Genomic DNA, 21095 nt, shown 5'->3' with positions numbered 1-21095 from the left:
TGCAAGGGATGGGCTGTGGACCGTCCCCAACCCAGACACACGGGGTCGGAAGAGGAACGTGGCAAGCCAGCAGGAGAAGGGCTGCCGATGTCACCCTGACTCCTGGCCAGCTGTTGGCAACCAGATCCTCTCCTCTCACCTCCACCAGTATAGGCAAATGTCCGGCTCTCTCTCTTCACCACAGGAAATCAACATACCCCTGCTTGCCACAGCCACCTCCTGCCCAGCACCCATTACATGTGCTGCCATGGTCAGGCCCTGGCACCAAACGCCCAATACTGGGTCCTCCATAGCAGGCCCTGACACGTGAAGCCCACTGAAGTCTGAGCTTAACACACAGATGCATCCCCACCCATAGGGATCCAGAGCGACAGCCCAGTACCCTGCCCTGCCTGAGACTTAGATGTGAAACACACACACACACACACACACACACACACACACAGGTACACACATCAGACATGTGCATAGAAGCATACATGCATACGTATGTACTTGCAGACACACAAATGCACACATGTGCAGACATGCACATACTACCATGGATACATGAATATACACGTACACGCATGTTCGCACACATGCAGACACACACTCAGACACATCCACAAACACCTACAGATGTGTACACACATATACACACACCAGCACATGCACACACACACACACACACACACAAGTGCACACACACATTTCCTCTCCCGCCCAGACACACACATACTAGCCAGTGTCCTAGACCCCAGGGCCCAGCCTGGTAGAAAGCCAGGCAGATGCAGCAGCAGGAAGGACCCAGGGCCGCTGGGGTGGGAACCGGCCAGGCCACAGAGGCCCGGCCCAGGTCAGCTGAGTGTCAGTGGTCTTCTCACCCCATGAGGGAGGCACCTGGCAGCACAGAACCGGACCAGGGAGTGGGAACAAGAAGAGGCCTGCAACTGCCCAGTGTGCATGACAGCCTTGGAGCAGTGGCCCTTGTCACCTCCCACACATGAGGCCAGCCCCAACCGTGGGAGTCCCCTTCTCCTGTCCCACCCCACTTCACTCATCCTAACAAAGCACAGACACAGGCATGGATGCTCCAGGCTTCAGGAAGTGGCAGCTTTATTGGAAGTCTCTCCAACACCCACACTCTTGTTAGAACCATCCCACAGTCCTGGGGCTGGGAGGTGGGACAAAGGGGACATGCGTCTCTGCAGAGCTAGGCTCAGTTGTAGATGTTTCTGCGGGCCTTAAGGGTTCCGGGTCCCCCAGCACTGGAGAAGCTCAGGGCATTGCTGCCCATGGTTCCCCTGAAGGTCAGCCCGCTCCCGTGGCCACCACCACCAGTGGCATTCAGCAGGGCTGGGGAGAGAGATGGGAACAGAACTCTGTAAGTGCCATGCTTCCACCAGGGACCCTCCCCCTTTGCTCCAGCCCTCCATTCTCTACTCCACCTCTCACTCCCAGGCCCACCCAAGAAGAACCTCCCAACCCCACCCACCCACAACACCCAGCTGCCCTTCTCAACACTTATCCCCATGAGGATAACCCGGGGACCAGAGGCTGGGCTGCAGCCAAGGACTTACAGATGTTCAAGGCTCCTGCTCCATCTCCCTGCATCCTGGGGACAGAGGACAGAACTGTGAAAGCAGCTCTCCCTCGCACCCTTTCCACCTTCCTTCCTATCCCAGTCCCTCCAGGCAACCTTCAGCAAAGGAAGCCAAGGAAAGCTGGGCTCCTTGGAGCCCTTCTACCCACTGGCCACAGGACCTTGGCCTCAGTCCTGCCACATCCCAGCTGCAAATTGAGCCTGACCACAGGTCCAAGGTCATGAGCTTGTTCATGAGGGGTAAATAACGTAATATACCCAAGGCCCTGGGCATACAAGGACTTGACAAATGCCTGCCACATGTGTTACACAGGAAAGTTCATGGAAAGTACATATTGGGAAAAACTGGGCATGGAATGCAACATTCTCCACACCCAAACACATTCATCTTTCACTACACTTTTCATAAACTTTCCTGAGTCCCCTCAGGCATGTGCAGCAGTCTGCCTTCCCTTCCAGGTTGGTAATAACCTAAGAGTGAGTCATCGCTGTATCTCCAGTCCCTAGCTCCAGGCCCGGTGGGCTATGGCACATTTTGACACAATGAGCGAGCTGTTGACCAATTGAACGCAGCTCCAGTGGACTTAGGAGAGGGGCTAGGTGGGGTAGCTCGGAGCAGATCAAGGTCAGAAACAGACATGCCACGGAAACAACTCTGTCCCAGGCGCTGGCGTTGTGGTGCAGCACGTTAAGCTGGTGCCTACGATGCCCATACCCCAGGTGAGCACCAATGCAAGTCCCAACCTTTCCACTTCTGAGCCAACTTCCTGCTGATGTACCTGGGAAAGCAGTGGAAGATGGCCCCAGTGTGTGGGCCCCCACCCCAGCGAGGAAGACAAACTCTCCGTCTGCGAGGGCGACCATGTTTGTTTTGTGACTCAGCCCTGTTTGCCACTAAGCTCTTGGCTGGAGGGGCCCGTTGCTCACCTCAACAGACCCAAGTCCAGAGGGTGGAGCAGAGCCCAAGGGCAAGGGACTCATTTGCTGGAAGTTTCCAGGCTGCTTGTTCAAATGGGTTCTGCAAGTGCTGGGAGCTGCCAGCAGTTGGGGGTGGAGAAGTGAGTGGGAGCAGAGGAGATAGTATGTCGGCTGCTGTCAGGCAGCAGCTGTATAACCAAATGCACTGTAAGGGGCCAGCACTGTAAGGCAACAGCGGAAGCCACCACTTGTCCACTTGTGACACCAGCATTATGTGAGAGCCAACTCAAATTCTAGCTACTCCACTTTCAACCAAGCAGCCTGCTGATATGCCTGGGAAAGGCAGCGGAAGATGGTTCAAGTGCTGGGGCTTCTGCACGCAGGAGAAACACCCAGAGAAGTGCCTGGCTCCTGGTGCATGCGCACTCTCTCTGCCTTTCACACAAATACATCTTTTTAAAAATTCTGATACATCTAAAGAACCAAGAAGGAGAAGATATGAGTACCCAAAGCTCTAATGATTCCTGCACTTCTTTTCTTCTCATTCTCAGTGGGTTTTTGTTTTGTTTTGTATTTTATGTGTGTGTGTTGTGTGCTTATGTTTATACTGATCACCTTGCCCTCTTAAAGTTGGCCTCCCCTATTGTCTGAGTTTTGGACCACAAACCTTGAACCTACCCTCGGTTCAACGCAGTGTCATTCACCCCTCGGGGACATTGGACACCTCTATGGCATCGTGGAAGAGGCCAGGCTCAGGGAGCAGCTCACCCAGGCCCTGGCTTGCGAGGTAGACCAGTAACACCTGACTTGCTTGCCTGAGTGTGCTCTGAGGACCAAGTCAGGTGACCCTGCTAACAGCCATGCACCAGGAGGGGATGCCATCCTTCCCCCTTCCCCCACTAATGTCTATACCACGCATCTGTCCTTCTAGTAGATCACCTCAGAAAGGACAAATCAGCAGGTGTCAGCTCTATGTTCCCAGCACCGCCCACCCTGGTGCCCATCACAGCAGGAGAGGCGCATAGAGATTGAATGACCAGCAAACCCGGGCTCCACCCCAAACCCAACCCCAGGATGCCTTTCCCAGCTCCCTGCACCTGCTCTCCTCGCCCTCCAGCAGCTTGCGGTAGGTGGCAATCTCCATGTCCAGGGCCAGCTTCACGCTCATCAGCTCCTGGTACTCACGCAGCTGCCGTGCCATGTCCTGCTTGGCCCGCTGCAGGGCGGCCTCCAGCTCCTCCTGCTTGGCACGGGCATCCTTGAGGGCAGTCTCCCCATGCTCCTCGGCCTCAGCAATGGCGGCTTCCAGCTTGGCACGCTGTAGGAGTGGGTGACACTGTAAGCCAGCGGGGCAGGGCTCAGCTTACTCTACCTTCTTCGTGCCTGGCCATCCTTTAGCGGGCTTCACTGGCACCAGGGAAACCCAGGACATTCACACAGGTTTGGACAGCCGATGCCTCCATCCTGATCCTGGCTCACCCACTTTCTGACCTTCTTACCCTGGATGAGTTAATTCTTCCAAACCAAAATCTCTTCTTTTCTAAAAGGGTAACAGTCACCGTGTCTATCTCATAGGAATAAAGCAAGAATGAAATGAGCTTGCCACAGGGCTCAGCACACAGCAAATGCTTAATAGATGCTATTAGAATGTACGGACGCCCAGTCTCCCAGCTCCAGGCTACAAGTGCTCCAGTGCCATTAGCTTCTAGCTGAGTCTCCAAATGCCTGGCACCATGCCAGGACCAGAAGTCACCTTGCAAACGGAAGCCAGTTAGGGACACACTCGGGACAGGACCCACAGAGCAGAGGAACCCTGCTCCTTTGCACCTGTTTCAGACATCACAGAGACAGGATCCACGATCCACGGACCTGCACCCGTGACAGCCTTGAGTATCAGCCACTCACTCACTGCCTTGGGGCTCTCCTATCCCATGCCCTATGCAATTTAGCCCAGAGAGCTGCCGTCAGCAGCCTTCCAGCCCAGGACTCCTCCTCCCTCTTAACTCAGAACCTGCCTTCCTTTCCAGCCCTCCTAGCTCACCTCACTCTCCACTGACCTCTGCCCTTTGACCTGGCCCTGTCAACACTGGTACCCCTGAGCCAGGATCACCCCCCCACACCGCTTCCCCTAGAAATCTCTCCCTCCTGTTGCATCTCCAAGGGGGTCCTCCTTGTGGCAGACACCCCAACTCTGGGGCCTGGCTCTGCACCTGTACGGGAAAGGGCGTGCCAGTCCTGGAACTCATGATTCTGTATCTCCCTGGGGGCCTGGAAGATGGCCCACCTCACCGGGTGACTCACAGCCCTGCATCTCAGCCAGCTGGTAAACAAGCCAGCAGGGCCCCAAGGCAGGGTCTCCTCAATACCTCCAAGCTGAGCTTCCAGCAAAGTGCAGCCCCCTCCCATAAAGTCTTTGAGACTTGCCCTGCCCCAATACTGTGGGGCAGGTGCACAGGCAGAAGCAGTGAACCACAGGCTGCTCTAGGGGCACTTGTGGTATATTAAGTGTAGGTAGGCATAGTGCAGAACTTATGCTAAGACAGAAAACCTCAGAGAGGGAAAGGGGCTTCTGAGAACGGCAGTTGGGCAGCTGCCATGGTGGCTGGGCATCTGAGGAAGCCACCTCCAAGAGGCATTGTGGTTTTTTGTTTTGTTTTGTTCATCTGAAACCCCAGCACTGGGTCAGGAGTGGCCATGGGGGTCCATGTTCCGGGTCAAGGAGACAACAGGTGCCCAAGTCTTGGAGAATGAACATAATTGACAATGAACAGCAAGATTCTGGAAGCTGGTTACTGGCGGGGTGGACAGAGTGAAGGAAGCGGGGTTGGGGGTCAGGGGAGGGAGACAGGGCCTCATGAGGGTTACAGTCTCTACTGGCCTCAGATTCCCCTGGAATCTGGGTGCTTTCAGGTGCAAGCAGGATGCTGGTATCTGATACGGCTCTACCCCTCCCTGTGTCCCTAGGCGACTCTCCCCTGGGTCCAGCCTCTGCTCCTCCATCCAGAGCCCAGCACGGCATAGGCCAGCAGCCTCTCCTGTGCACCCCCACCACGGCGGGAGCAGCGAGGAGGCGGACTCATGCACACCTGGTTCTTGACCCCGTCGATCTCAGCCTGCAGCCTCTGTATGGCGCGGTTCAGCTCGGCGATCTCGCTCCGGGTGCTGCGTAGATCACCCCCGTGTTTCCCCGCCTGGGCCTGGAGGTTCTCAAACTGCAGAGTCAGACACACGGAGGTGAGCCACACCAATGACAGGTGGCCTGCCCCTCTCCCAGCCAGCTTCACTGACACCAGGCCACTGGGCGGCAGGTGCCACTGACCACCTGCCACCCTGCCCTTGTACCACACAGTTGCTAGAAGGCTGAGACCCTCGCCTGCCCGGTAGCCCCCTTGCCAGCACCACCTACTTCACAGATGAAGACTTGAGTCCCACTGGCCAGAGACCACACAGCGAGTCACAAGGGCTTAAGGAGGGCCTGGACCCAGGGGTCCTTCTCTGCACACCTGTGCTCTCGCCCACAACCACGGGCCACCCTCCACCTTTGCACACACCTCTTGCTTAAAGCACCCTCCTCCCCTGCTTTACCCAGTGCCCCCTCCTACACCTTCACCACCTGTACCATTGGCTATCTATCTCCATGGCAACAGTCTAAAGCCCTGGGACTCAGGATCTAGTTCTCACTCGTGTTCTAGCTGAGTGGAATTAGATGAAGCGTGTAACATCTCTGTGCCTCAATTTTCCCGTCCTTAAAATGGGAACCATCATGGTGCTGACCTTACAGAGCTGTGCTATGGAGCCAATGTGTCCGTGTCCATACAGGGGAAAACAGTGGGCACACTGCCTAGGCACCACACGAGAACTCCAACAGTACTAACTCTCAGCCTAAGTTCATGTCCTCCACTCCGCTTTCCCTTCCCTCGGCCAGTCCCTGCAGGTTGGGGTCACCCTGGGGCTGCCCTCTGACCTGCTCATTCTCTCCTCCCTCCTCAAGCACCAGGGTGCCCAGCCACGGCACCTGCCAAACTGTGAGACTCCAGGCTCAAGGCTAGAGACAAGGAGGAAGGCAAGCTGCTACAGCCACAAAAGGCCTGATGGAGGAGGGGAAATGCCCCAAGTAGCCTCACACCTTGGTCTGGTACAGCGCCTCGGCCTCGGCTCGGCTTCTCTGGGCGATGTCCTCGTACTGGGCACGGACCTCGGCGATGATGCTGTCCAGGTCCAGGTGCCGGTTGTTGTCCATGGACAGCACCACGGACGTGTCGGAAATCTGAGCCTGCAGTTCCGTCAGTTCCTGTGGGAACCAAGCATGACTCATCCCTGTGCCCACACCCCCGCCCTGCCCCAAGGTCCTTCCTTGCAGCAGGCCTGATCGCCTGGCGGCAGTATAGGACACAGACCCCCCAGCTTCCCCATCAGTCCCAGTTTCCCAGCAGAGTCTGCAGGAGGACAGGGGACAAGGCAAATGACTGTGCCACTGTGTGGTGCCCTGTGCCAGCTCCTAGTTCCAGCATGAGCCCAACTTGAAGGTGGTGGTGAAGAGAATCGTCCCACTCTACCCTGGACTGCCAGGCAGCCTTCCTGCCAGTGCCACAGGAGCAGTGCCCACCACCCACTACTGCGTGCTGAGAGGCATGGGTCTGTTCTTCTCCAAAACAGATATTCCTGGGGCTGGCACAGTGGTAAGTCAGGTAAAGTCGTCACCTGTGGTGCCAGCATCCCTTATGAGCGCCAGTTCGTATCCTGGCTGCTCCACTTCTGATCCAGCTCCCTGTTATTCTATCTGGGAAAAGCAGTCGAAGGTGACCCAAGTGCTGGTGCCCCTGCGACCACATAGAAGACTTGGAAGTTCCAGGCTCCTGAATCCTCCTGGATCCTCCTGGTCCCTGACTCCCAGCTCCCAGTTCCTGATTTGTGGCTCCTGGCTTCTGCCTGGCCCATGTTGGCCATTGTGACCATCTGAGATATGAACAAGTGAATAGAAGATCTCTCTCTCTCTCTCTCTCTCTCTCTCTCTCTCTCTTTCTCTCTCTCTCTCTGTAACTTTGCCTTTCAAATTAAATAAATACATCTGTTTAAAAAAATAGCCTAGTAAATAAAGTCCTCACATTGCATATGCCAGGATCCCATATAGGTGCCAGTTCTAATCCCAGTGGCCCCGTTTCCCATCCAGCTCCCTGCTTGTGGCCTGGGAAAGCAGCAGAAGACAGCCCAAAGTCTTGGGACCCTGCACCCACGTGGGAGACCAGGAAGAACCTCCTGGCTCCTGACTTCGGGTCGGCTCAGCTCTGGCCATTGCAGCCACTTAGAGAGTGAATCAGCAAACAGAAAAATCTTCCTCTCTGTCTCTCCTCCTCTCTGTATATATGACTTTTCAATTAAATAAATAAATTTTTAGAAGACAAAAAAAATAAATAAAATAGGCCCCGCTGTGTCATACACACACAGAAAACACCTGAAAAACGTAGAAGCAACGATGGTCATGGTGGCTGTGGCGATTCCATCTTGTTCCAGGAGCTCCATCTGGGTCTCCCAGGCGGGAGGCAGGAACTCAACCCCTTGAGTTATCACCTGCTATGCCCTCCCTTCCCTCCAACCTCACAGGGTGCAGGGGTGCAAGAAGCTAAAGTCAGGACTCAAAACCAGGCACTACCAGGCCAAACACCTGCCCCTCTGTTTGTCCACCAACTTTTTCAAAGTGTTCACATGACAGAGGAAGACCCCATGCAGAGACTGGATGGCTAGGGAAAGCCCAAGGGGACAGCCCTGAAACATCCACGCATGGATGTTTGGGCAAAGCCTGGACCAGGGCACAAGGATGAGTCTGTAATGAGCCTCCAACTGGCCCAGCCTTTGCCAGATGGTTGGACCTCACCTCCCATCTGAGGCCAAAGTTTCACCCAGTTGGGAATGGTTGGCCGGGGAGGAGGGAGGGAAGGGGCGGGCTTTCGTGTGGCCTAAGGGGAAGAAGCTGGGAGCCCAGGCCAGACAGGTGGGAGGGAGAGAGTGAGAAGGGGGCACACAAAGGAGTGGCCACCCAGCCCTCCATCTTCCCGTCTTGAGCACCCCTGCCCCCTGACACCCAGTACACCTCAGCCTGGAATCCCCTGACCCTTTCCTGGTTCCCACCCCAAACCAACACAACCAAGGATACAGTCATCGTATGCCCTTGGAAGGTCCCTTGGAGACCTCACATGCTCTACCGCTCCGGCCCCCACTGAGCCCCTGAGCCCAGAGAGGAAGATGGACCAGCTTAAGGACAAGCACTGCATCCGCACAGCTCCCTGGTTAGAACAGGTCACACACCCCCAAGCTTCTCACCAGCTCATTGAGGGTCTTCAGGAAGTTGATCTCATCGTTGAGGGCGTTGGCCTTGGTCTCCAACTCCACCTTGTTCATGTAGGCAGCGTCCACGTCCTGGGGAGGGGCAGACATGGCCTCAGCACTGATTTAGTAGCTGAGAAAACAAGCCAGCCCTGCAGAACCCACCCAATTCAACACGGCACTGCTCCCAAGACACATGGTTTGTCCAGGCGGCCAGGACCCAGGCGCTTTCTCTACACTGCTAGCTCGCAGAGCAGCCGAGGCCACCTGGACAGCTCCAGAAGGCATGGATGGTCTGGGCACGTCCCTCCCTGACCCTGCCAGCTATGAGCTGTGTGGTCAGGGGCAAACCATTTCAACTCGAGTAAACCTCAACTTCCAGTCAGTCAGCAGGGGAGTGGAAAACCGTGCAGGTTCCCAGAGTTGACCAGCTCAGCCCATCTGGGACAGATGGCAGCCAATCCTGGAAGGAAGGGACTCCTTCCAGCTGCACTGCCCTAGGATTAAAACTAGGGGATTTGGGGTCCTCTTTGACCCATCCCCGGTGGCTATATGCCCACAGATGGGCCCACAATGCCAATCCATCCTTTGTGGGTAAGCCTTGAAGCAATAGGGTGTGTCACTCAAAGCCCGCTAAGAGCCCTCAGGTCCCCAACCTCAGTGTGCACAGAGAGTTCATTATGCATGAAGGTGGCTTGTTGCAACGCCTTTGCTAAGCATCTGAAGTTGATCACATGCACCTGTTGTGTAGCATGAACTGTTCTAACAGCAACGGGGCATTTTCTGCATCCAACCTGGTTCTTTAACCTTAGTTCCCAGTGGAGGTCTAGGCACCATCCAGTCACACATACACACTCAGGTCCTTCCTGTGGCTCTCCCTTCTTGTCACAGTCCAGGCCATGTTCCGGCTGCAGGTCTCACTGGCTGCTCAGTTGACAGGGCCGCCTCTCCCAGCCTGTCTGCCCCCTTACCTTCTTCAGCATCACAAACTCATTCTCAGCAGCTGTGCGCTGGTTAATTTCATCTTCGTACCTGCAGTTGATGAGGGGCAGGACGCCATGTCAGGGCTGCTGGACTCAAGGCCCCTCCCACCCAGGTGTGACATCTGCTCTCACCCCCTTCTCCATGACACACCTGGACAGCTTCAGATCTAGCTTCCTGCTAATTGTCAGGATGGCCCAAGTACTTGGGCCCTGACACTTATGTGGGAGACCCAAATAGAGTTCCAGGCTCCTGGCTTCAGCCTGGCTCCTACCCCTAACTTTTACAGCCATTTGGGTCATGGACCAACAAATGAAAGATCTCTCTGTGTCGCTCTATAACTCACTTTTCAAAAAAAACACCTTGTTGAAAAAGAAGAGGAAAGGGAGGAGAGACTAAGCCATCAGTCCAAGCCACCATCGCTGCTACAAGTCAGAGTCCACACCTGAACCCTGGCAGTTGACTCCAGAGCTCACATCTAACCACAACAGCTAACCAGCGCCCCCTACAAAGGGAGAAGGTGTCTGCAAGGCAGGAGACATGTCTGCAGGGAGACATGAAATCCAGGGTGAACCCAGCATCCCTGCCAGATGGCTCCACCTGCTCCTGCAGTGCCTCACTCCCATTCCCCAGTCTCCCCAGGAGCCAGCTCCCCTGACTCTCAGGAGGCCCTCAACAGGCAAGACACAGGGGTCAGAGCACCTTAGCCCAAGTCGGGGTTCACTGAGGGGGACCCAAAAAGTGTGTGGGCAAGAACATGAACAGTGTTAGAGTCAGAGCAGCAGTCCCAGCAGCAGCAGCATCCTCAAGCAACTCCGGTGGGAAGCAATGTGCCCAGAGCGCCCAAGCTCCTCCAGGATCCCCACCCAACCCCTCACACTCTGTGGAATCCAGAGAACCATCTGAGAGGCTGTACTCAGTACCCTGCCCGCCCCGAGCTCAGTGCTGCACAGTGGCACCGAGAGGGTGCACAGCTCAGAGCTGTACCATGCACCAGGCCACTCCCCATCATCCCAATCCAGCTCCTCCTTCAGCCTCAGCCTGGAGCTCAACCTGACTCCTAGGGGAGGCGGGGTGGGGGCTCTGGGAGAGATGAAGCAGTCAGGGCACGGAGGTTGCACACACACGCAGGCATGAGTTCCTGACCATAGGGGCTGGCTGGCTACCCCCAAGCCTCCCACTGCCCGGACCTGTTTGATTGCACCTGCTATGAGATGAATCCTGTTGACTCTTACCCCAAGAGAAGTCAGGGAGGGAGGTGAGGGGCAGAGAGAGAGGTGAGGGGTGGGGGAGAAGGGGCGATACTCCACACAGAGGCCCTGTGTGCTCTGCTCCAGTCAGAGCCTGTGCCTCTGTTCCCACTGAGTCCCACAGCCATGGGCAGAGGACAGAGCGTGCCCAGTGGCTCCTGTGCAGGTGTGTCAAGCCTCAGGCTTAGGTTTGCTTTCACTGAGTCCCAGAGACCTGTCCTCCACGGCCTAATCTTCCTGGCCCTTCCCTGCCTGCCCTCAAGCTCCCATCTGACCCCCAGCCCTCCCGCCCAACATGCCCGCAGTGTCCCTCCTTCCTTCCTGCATTTTTCCTTCCCACTTTGATTCCCATTCTCCTCCTGGGAATGGGTGGCCAAAAATTTGAAGTCCCCAGCTCTCACAGTGCTAGTGCTTGAGCCTCGCTGGTCTCTCACACCCCACCCAAACAAGAGAGCTGTTCTAGAATGATCTGAGAGGGTAAGGGGGTGTCCAAAGCACACCCTGCCACAGACACCTTCTAACCACATTCTCTTGTGCCAGTCTGAACTGGGCTGAGATGCTTTACTTGAGACCCAATGAGGAGCAAAGAACGCCTTGGAAACAAGCCCCAGAGGAGGCAGAGGCAGAAGACAGGAAGGGAATGTGCTAGCTTAGAGATGGCAGCTTCCAGGAGTCCCGGCCCTGAGCAGCTGCACGCTCTGACCCCTGAACCACAGAGCAGGGACTTGCAGAGTACCAGGGACACACTGGGGACATTACTTATTCTTGAAGTCTTCCACCGCCTCCTGCATGCTGCGCAGCTCTGCCTCCAAGCGGCCGCTATCCATTTGCAGCGCCTCCAGCTGCCCCCTCAGCCCAGCAACCTGGGCCTCCAAGATGCTGGGCAGGCGGCTGTTCTTGGCAGCGCCCTGCTCCTGCAGCAACGCCCATTTGGTCTCCAGCATCTGGTTCTGCTGCTCCAGGAAGCGCACCTGGAGAGGCCAGGGAAGAGGAGATCAGGAGGGGCCCCCAACAGCACTGTCCACTCCCCCTCTCCGCCCCGAGCAAGCTGACCCTGGCCACCCTGGCCCCTCTCCTCTGGAGAGCCATCTGAAGTCAGGAGTGTGATGCCAGCAGCAGGTTCATCGTGCGTCCCGCACATCCCCAATGGACTGTCCACAAATGCTCCATATCACCTGTTGAACAGTCTGTGGGGATCTGCCCCGCACTTGCCCCTTGCTGCCCCAGCCTGGGGCCTCTTCTCTTCCTCCTTCAGTAGCCTATCTCTCCATCCCCTGCTCTCCAAGCCCGGCCCAGGCACTGTGCCTTACCCAGGGCGAAATAAGCACCTATGGTATGCTGAGTGTTAGGGTCCCAGGGATTCTCTGAGCCCCTCCCCCTCCGTGGTGGAAGACAAAAGAGGTCTCCTGCAGTCCAGCATATCAGCGTCCTTTTACCTGGGTCCAGCCCCACCTGTACTCTCTCCCCATTCCCCCCCCCCCAAAGCCCTAATCCCAGCCAGAGTCCAGCGCAACACAGAAAGGAAAAACCTCTCCCACACGGTCCCTCCATGCCACTCCCTGCCCCAGCTGGCAACTCCTAAGGGCAGGTGCACCACTTCAGCTGGGCGGCCGCCCGCCCTTTGCCTCCAGCCTTCGTTCAGGACCCACAGCAGCTGAAGGAGCCCAGGGCTCCCTACCGCCACCACCAATCCCTGACTCCACTCAGCCCCTTCTCTGGGAAAGAGGGCCTCAGGCTCACACCCTGACACTGGTGACAAAGCTGGCCCCAGAGAGAGCGGAAGTCAGCCAGGGCAGCCGGACGGAACCTGGGCACACATTCCTGAAGCGGGGGCGGGGGGAGGACTGGGCAGCTGGCTGGAAATCAGGGCTTGGCGCTGGGGTGGGGGACAGCCGCAGGGTGATGGGAAGGGGAAGAGACCAAGGAACCGCCTTCCCTGCCACGCGAACGCAGCTCCCCACTCTCCCAGGCAGGGTACCCGGCAGCCTCACCTTGTCGATAAAGGAAGCAAACTTGTCGTTGAGGGTCTTGATTTGTTCATGCTCCTCTTGGCGCACCTGCTGGAGGGAGGGGTCGATGTCCAGTTGCAGCGGGGCCAGCAGGCTCTGGTTGAGGGTTACCTCGCGGATGCCGCCTCCCGCTGGGCCTGCAGAGGCCAAGTTCAGGGTCACCCGTGGCCGCGATGCGCCCAGGCCGAGCAGGCGCCGCGAGCTCAGGCGCACCTGCGCGCCTCGGCCCGGGGCGGCTGCGGCCGAGCGCGAGCTGAACGCCTGAGAGCCGAGGTGGAAGGACATGGTGTGGGGACCCAGCGGCGGGACTCTGAGGGCGCGCCAGGCGGAGAGCGAACTCGCTGACCTCGAGCCTCTGAGCCCCTTTTATTTGCAGGCTCGCGGGCGCGGGGCGGCTGGGCCAACACAGGTAGGGGCGGAGCTGGCCGCTGGCCGCCCAGTTCGGCCAGGCCCCCCTCGCGGGGCCGCGTTTCCTCCCCTTGGCGCCAGACGGTTCAGGGCGGGCAGGCCGAGCGCAAGCAAGCAAGGGGGGCGGCCACGGAAAACAGCGGAAGGCAACAGCCTGGGGCGGGGGTGGTGGAGGTGTGCTGGCCTCGCGGAGACCATCTAGGGAGACAGTCTGGGAAGGCTTCCCGGAGGCGGCTTAGAGAAGGATTGAATATCCGCGTTCCTGTGGCCAACAGGCGAAATCTTCTAGTCTTAGCCTAGAAAGGGTGGAAGCATACACAGACACCCAAGAATCCTCTGAGGTAAGCCTACTGTTAGAGAAAAAGGCTGAATTCTGGAGAATTTGACCCCTCTGAGGACGTTTGGCCACTCCTCTCCCTTATGTTTGGGTAGGAAGGAAATGAACGGAAGAATGACCCCATTTCCACGCCCCGCTTTCCTGGACCTCAGAAGGGCCATGTCCCTGGGGCTGAGCCTGGGCCAGGACCCTCCCCACTCACCCCCACTCACATGCCTGCCGGCTTCTGTTACACGTCTGTGGAGAAAAGAGGTGCCTGCAGCTGTCAGCACACTGCGGGTGCACACGCCCACGGCCACACCCGCACACAGATGTACTGCGGGTCTGTGAGCCTCCTCTCAGGGGGTGGCTGCGCCAGCGCGTGTGCGCGTCGGTGTGCAAGGGCTCCTGTTAGCATTCCCTCCCCCCCCACTCCACGCCCCGCCCCCACATTTCTGTCTTAGGTTCCCCCCATTCTTAGCATCTCCCCCCACCAAGGGATGGAGGGATTCTAGCCAATGAGAGTGCTGTGCTGGAGTCGGGAGTGCTGGGCGCCGAGATCTACCTGGACACAGGCCACCCCTGCCCAGGAGCCTCCAGCCGCACCTGCCACACCCTCCACACACAGATGGATCCCGGCTCGTTTCTCCCCAGCCTTTGGCCCAAACCTGTGGCCCCACCCGATGAGCTGGCCAAGTTGTCACCGCAGACCAAGCCTGTGGGGGAGCCCTGCGAGGATGGTGAGGGGACAACATCCCTCCTGGATGGTCGACAGTTAGAAACCCCCTCGGCAGGCAAGACAGCTGGATGGTTCAACACACACACACACACCGTAAACATAGGCACACATATACACATGCACACATTTACATATGCAGATGCACGTACACGCATACACACATTTGCGCATGCCTATATATGCAGGCCCTTACACATACATATATGCGTGTACACGCAACACACATAGCTATCTGCATACACATGCGTGCTCACAGCACACGTACACAGATACATTGCAGTCTCAGCTTTAGTGCTCATTTTCTGCCACTCCAACCCCAGGCCAGGCACCACCAGTGTTCCCCTGCTGACCCCTCCCACCCCGGGCCACCTCCAGTCCCCACAGGATCCGATCTCCAGCATGGCAACCGCACCTCCTCTGTCCACCTCTCCCCACCCCACCACACATACACACACACACACACACACACACACACACACACACACCATGGCAGGGCTGCCGCCCTTGACCGCGCCCCCGGGGCGTCTCAGCCTCTCCCAAGTGGCACTTTCTCCGGGCCAGCCAGCAGTGAAATCCCGCTTCCGGGCCCTGAGGCAGGGTCAGAGCAGGAAAGCGCTTGGGACAGTTCGTGCTCCGAGAAACATTTCCCCATTCCAGAGCCTGCCCAGTCCCCTCCCCTCCCCACGGCCTCTCCCTCCCGCGGGCTGGCTCCAGCCCTCACCAGCCTCCTCCTGTCTGTGCTCACTCGGGTACCCTGTCTGTGCCAGGCAGTGCATACAAACACCACCCCTCCCCTGGGGGGAGGGCTTCCTGGGGAGCCTCCGGCCCGTGAGGCCTCGGGTCAAATTCCTGGGCCGCAGCAGTCCGCAGACTGGAGGCTCATCCACCCCACTGGCTTCACTACTACTGCCTGACCAGCTCCCCCCGCAAAATCTTCTCATTTCTATTCTGTGGCATTGATCTTTCATCTGTTTGAAAGGCAGCGACCCTAGGCCAGACACATACGGCAGTTAAAGCACTATTTGGGGTATAGGTGTTGTGGCATCGTGGGTTAGGCTGCTGCCCTGAACCCACATCCCATATCAGATCGAGTGCTTAGAATCAAGTTCCACCTCTGTTTACAATCTAGTTTGTTTCTCATACACCTCGGAGGCAGCAGACAACAGCCCACCCATCTGGGAGACCCACAGGGAGGTATTCACTCTGCCTTCCAAAGACATTTTTAAAAGATTGATTTATTGTTATTGAAAAGATACATTTATAGAAAGAAAGACAGAAAGATCTTCCATCCACTGATTTACTCCCCCAAATGGTCGCAACAGCTTGAGCTAAACCAACTCCAGGGGCAGGGAAGGAGCCATCCTCCGCTGCTCTCCCCGGCCACAGGCAGGGAGCTGAATCAAAAGTGGAGCAGCCGGGATACGAACCGGCACCCATAGGGGACGCCAGCACTAGCAGGTGAAGGGTCAGCCAGCTGAGCCTTTGTGTCTGCCTCCTCTACCCCAGACACATTTTTTTTTCCTGAATGAAGAAGTGATAGAAGAACATTTCAATTGACCTAAAGGAAAGAGTCTCTCTGAATACTCAGCGAGCATTAATTTTTTTAAAAAAATACACATCAGATCTGGTGAAATTTATAAATTTCAAAGAAAAAGTGAAAATTCTGGGGGAACAAAAATGGTAGACTTGAAAACAACCGCAGTGTGTAGTTGGCCTAGTGGTTGGCATTTCTATTAGCAAGGCCCAGTGCAGTAGCCTGGTGGCTAAAGTCCCCGCCCTGCATGCGCCAGGATACCACGTGGCCTTTGCGGCTACTTGGGGAGTGAACCAGCAATATAAAATCTTTCTCTCTGTCTCTCCTTGTCTCTGTAAATATGATTTTCCGATAAAAAAATAACATTTAAAAAAATATATTTCTAGGGCCCGGCGGCGTGGCCTAGCAGCTAAAGTCCTCGCCTTGAACACACCGTACATGGCTTTGGCTGCCTTCAGGGTGTGCCAGACCTCTGGCTGAGGTCACTGCGGTGTCCACCCACTTCCTGTAACCACGGTAACCATCAGACACTCCAGAGGTAACTGGGATGATTCAAGGCCTTGGGTTCCTGGCCCCCAGTTGGGAGATCTGGGTGAAGTTCCTGGCTCGCCAGCTCCCGCCCTGCACACGTCGGGAGTGAACCATGCATGAGCACTCCCTGTATGTCCATCTCTGTCTCTCGGCCTCGCAAATAAATTAATAAACAAGGAACATAAAAACAACAAATAACCGACAACAAAATTGGTTACCTGAAAGGCAAAGAGGATCAAGTGGCAGTGTAGACATCTTTGATGACTTGGAAAGCCCAACAAACCAAACTCACCTTTGAGAACTCCTGACCAAGACTGCTGACAAACATGAACCTCAAGCATGAGACTAGAAGACAGACATTTCCAGCCAGATGCTGTAGCCTAGTGGCTGAAGTCCTCGCCTTAAATGCTCTGGGATCCCATATGAGCGCTGATTCTAATCCTGGCAGCTCCACTTCCCATCCAACTCCCTGCTTGTGGCCTGGGAAAGCAGTCGAGGACGGCCCAAAGCTTTGGGACCCTGCACCCACGTGGAAGCTCCAAGCTCCTGGCTCCAGATCAGCGCAGCACGGGCCATTGTAGTCACTTGGGGAGTGAATCGTCGGACAGAAGATCTTCCTCTCTGTCTCTCCTCCTCTCTGTATGTCTGACTTTGCAATAAATAATAAATAAAATCTTTTTAAAAAGAGAGGGAATTTTGGAACAGGACAGAAAGGAGGAAAAAAATTCTTTAGCAATATTTTGGAACTAAACTTACAGAATTTGGGCTGGACGGGCTGCGGGGCTGAGGGAGATCTGAGCGGTCTGGGCTGAGTCGGGGGCCCGTCCTGGCACTTCTCTGTCCTGACAGTGACACAGGCTCACATAACCCTGAGGGGTGAACGTGATCACTTGCACGTTGGAGATGGACAGGAGAACTTCCACCTGCCAGAGAGCGGAGACAGGAGTAGCACCTGGTTGGACTGGTAAGTGGGGGAGAGTTTAGGGGAAAAGCGAGAGAACTTGGATGTTTTCCCTCTGAGTTCCTCTGTAAGTTCTGAATTTGTGTTAACCGTGACGCTTCACTGACTGAACTCCTAGGGAGTTGGTGGTGCTGCGGGCAGTTGCCTTGGAAAGACTGCCTCCCTCCATCGCAGGCTGGCCAGCTTCCCCAGCATGCCCATGCCCCCTTTGTGGGGAAACCATGAGCGGTGGCTGTCACTGTCCAGGCAGTGTGTGGAAATCTCCGCAGGGCTCCAAGGGAGCGCAAAGATGCTTATCTCCCATGCTCACAGGCTTACATGTTCCTCTCTGCTGAAGCTGGGCTCTGTTCTAGCACGCCCCGCAGGGGACTCGCACAAACTTGGGATGGGTGACGGGACGAGACGACGGCACCGGCCGGGAAACCACAGTGTGTGTGAGGTTCGAACATCTGGGTTTCAGTTTCATCTCTGCCTCTTCAGTGAGCTTGCCTCTTTGTGAACTGAAGCGCTCTAGGACTCGTGTTATCATCCCCCAAAATACACGTTGAGCCTTTGCAAATCATGCTCTTGGAATGCCTGTCTAGTAAACCATGAGGAGGTGAATCCGTGGAGGAACCGTGCCTGTCTGTGGGCATCCTGAGGCAGCCTGATGCTCTTAATGCTCTGTCCAGCTTAATACACAGTGACCCCAGGCCTCAGCACGCCTGGCAGAGACCAGTGGAGCCCAGCACTAGGGTACAGACCACCACATCCACGAGCCACCTGCTGCGTGCGTATCCCAGCCGCCACCACCAACTGCTGGAACTGCACAGGTCAGTTCTCAGCAAGGCTTTTGATCAAGAACTTCTCAAAGTTGGGGTGGGGGTCCACACAGATCACCCTGCACCCAGGTAGGCTGAACTGGAAGTTGACCTCAGTACCACAGCCCACCTCCAGCAGGGACAGCTTCCCAGAGGGGCCAGCAAATGCCTGCAGGTTGCTGAAGAGCTCGCACTTCGTGATTGTCACCTGTTCATCGTATATCACTGTGAACTTTACTATGAAGTGAGATAACTTGCACCAGTGTATCACACCCAGAAAGTTTAGCAGACTTGTGGGAAATTCCAGGGTACAGAGGGCCAGAGAGAGAGAAGGTGGTAGGAAAAACTAGCAGGTCATGGGAAGGAGAGATGCCAGACCCACAGGGTGGGGAGGATGCAAGGCCCTATAGAATCCACTTCTCTCAGCATCACTGAAGAATGCACTTCTCACAGTTTTGGGTAAAATGGAATCAAAAGACACATTCAGGGGTGGGCATTTGGCCAACCAGATAAGACAAGGGTTGGAATGCCCACAACCCATACTGAAATTCCTGAATTTGGGCCCTAGCTCTGCTCCCGATTCTAGCTTTCTGCCAATGCACACCTTGGGAGTGGCACAGAAGATGGCGCAAATGCTGGGCTCCCCACCACCCACATGGGAGACCAAGATGGAGCTCTGGGCTCCCCGTTCTGGCCACTCGGGCTCCCCATTCTGGCCACTCAGCTCTCAGTTCAGCCTGCTGCAGGTGTTTGAGGAATCAAACAATAGATGGGTAGATGGGAGCTCTCTATCTCACCACCTTTCAAATAAAAGAATATTTTAAAGTTTGTGAAAAACAGAATTAAAACATAAGCTTCTCTTGCTGCAGAAAATGTTTGTGACATCTTTGGTTTTTTTGTTTTTTTGGTTTTTTTTTTTTTTTTGGTAAATATGTTTTCCATGAACATGGTGAAGATGCCCTCTTATTAATAAAATGGATACGTTTTTATTTCCATCTCCCCACTTAGTTTCTGGCCCTTTCATGTTTATTTTGTTGTTGTTGTTGTTGTTGTTTCTGTTTGTGCTTGTGTATTTGTTTTTCAGATCTACTTATTTCTTTGAAAGGCAGAGCAACACAGAGAGAGACAAAAAAAACAAAAATCTTCCATGTGCTGGTTCACTCCCTAAAAATGGCTGCCACAGTCCAGGGCTGGGCCGAACCAAACCCAGGAACATCCAGGTCTCCCTCGTGGATACAGGAGCCCAGACACCTGAGTCATCCTCCACTGCTTTTCCAGGCACGTGAGCAGAGAGCTGGAGCGGAAATAGAGCAGCCAAGACCCAAAAGCAACTTCACAGGCAGGCGGGTGTGCCCCAGCATTGGTCAACTCTTTGTCCCTGGAGGGAAACACCTGACACTGACTTCATAAAGGGGCAAATTGATGCCGTGGTTTTAGAGATTCAGGGTCAATGTCGGACAGCCTCCCTGGGAGGGTGGTGGATGGCTCACAGAGGAAAGGACTCAAGCAGAGACATGAAGCTGGAAGACGACTCAAACTGGGGTGCTTAGAGCAACCCTCTGGTGGGAAGTGACCTCCACAGGCCCTCCCAATGACCCACCAGTCCTTGAAGAGATGCCACCTCCAAACACTACTACAGGCTCAAGTGTCCACTCTGTCATGGACTGATGCTTTAGCAGCCTCAAGTCCTGCTGGAGAGCAAATCATGTTCAATCTTCTCTAGTGTTCGTTATGCACACCCTCTGGATTTCCCACCCACTGTTCTGTTAAACAGACTTCATTCATTCCATTTTTTCTCATTTATTATTATTATCTGTTCTTTCCTCCATCTTCTGTTGTGGTACCAGGTGTCCTCTGCAAACTCCAATGGACTGCCATCTCCTCCATGTGCACCTGGATATGCTGTCCTCTGCTCCGTCTGAGCCACTGAGGAGGCCCAGCTCTGACACATGCACTCCATGGTCAGACCATGGAACCTGCAATTCTCTTCATGGTTGGGGTCCTGAGTCCAGCAATTCAGTTGGGGGGATTCCCAAAGAAACTTCATCTGAGGTGATCCCAGACCTGATTCTTGCGTGTGCATATTGATACAGGGTCCTGCACAGTCCATCGCCCCAATCAGCTTATGCACATGCTGGTGGTTGCAATTGCTGGGTCCGTTCTGTCTCCAGCCCTGTTTTCTACACAAACCAATGGGTGTTACAGCCCAGTCTGATCCTGCCCACCACCCACTCATCCTTCATGTAATCCAGTTAGAGTGGCCGCTTAGATGAAGCGACCTGCAAAAACCCCCACCAGGCCCACCCCTGCACTGGTTACACACTTGCCAGTATGTACAGCAGACTGGTCCAGTCTGTCCCACCTCCCATTCAGCTCTCATACATGTCAATGGGCATTGAAGCCTAATTCAACCCAACCAGCCCCACTACCTAACCCACACATGTGCCAGCGAGTGTCACTCTCTGTCTAGCCATGCCTGCCCCACTCCTGGTTTTCATGCTCACCAATCAAAGTGGGCAAGAGGGAGGTGCCCACCGTTTTCCTACTGGGCTTACTCCCTCTCCTGGATCTTGCACTCTGTAGGTGGCTCTGCAATTTGTTTGTTTGTTTTAAGATTTATTTTATTTTTATTGCAGAGTCAGATATATATAGAGAGAGAGGAAGAGAGACAGAGAGGAAGATCTTCCATCCGATGAGTCACTCCCCAAGTGACCACAACGGTTGGAGCTGTGCCAATACGAA

General features: G+C 55.4%; 1 protein-coding gene across 1 annotated transcript; it reads right to left on the bottom strand.

Annotated features, from left to right (window-relative positions):
- Positions 1 to 1081: 1081 nt before the first annotated feature.
- On the bottom strand, positions 1082 to 13349 carry LOC121162043 (keratin, type II cytoskeletal 7-like). The gene is made up of 9 exons (XM_040988831.1): positions 13047 to 13349; positions 11815 to 12026; positions 9796 to 9856; positions 8822 to 8917; positions 6630 to 6794; positions 5590 to 5715; positions 3601 to 3821; positions 1563 to 1597; positions 1082 to 1338 (listed from the first exon to the last, which is right to left on the bottom strand). Exons 1-9 carry the CDS (start codon positions 13347 to 13349, stop codon positions 1202 to 1204), a joined length of 1356 nt encoding a protein of 451 aa, XP_040844765.1. The 3' UTR covers positions 1082 to 1201.
- Between the last annotated feature and the right edge of the window lie 7746 nt (positions 13350 to 21095).

Source organism: Ochotona curzoniae, unplaced genomic scaffold (genome assembly GCF_017591425.1).
Source record: "Ochotona curzoniae isolate NIBS_2020 unplaced genomic scaffold, NIBS_Ocur_1.0 contig_1014, whole genome shotgun sequence".
Lineage (NCBI taxonomy): Eukaryota > Metazoa > Chordata > Mammalia > Lagomorpha > Ochotonidae > Ochotona > Ochotona curzoniae.
The sequence above is the reverse complement of the archived record's forward strand: the minus strand, read 5'-3'. Positions and strand labels throughout refer to the sequence as shown.

Bases quoted from the DNA above. Each gene is read 5' to 3' on its own strand.
- LOC121162043 (XM_040988831.1), bottom strand. From the start codon at position 13,349: ATGTCCTTCCACCTCGGCTCTCAGGCGTTCAGCTCGCGCTCGGCCGCA. The intron at 12,027-13,046 runs GTGAGGCTGCCG...TGGCCTCTCCAG, and splicing joins TTGCTTCCTTTATCGACAAG to GTGCGCTTCCTGGAGCAGCA. The intron at 8,918-9,795 runs GTAAGGGGGCAG...GCCCCTCCCCAG, and splicing joins AGTTTGTGATGCTGAAGAAG to GACGTGGACGCTGCCTACAT.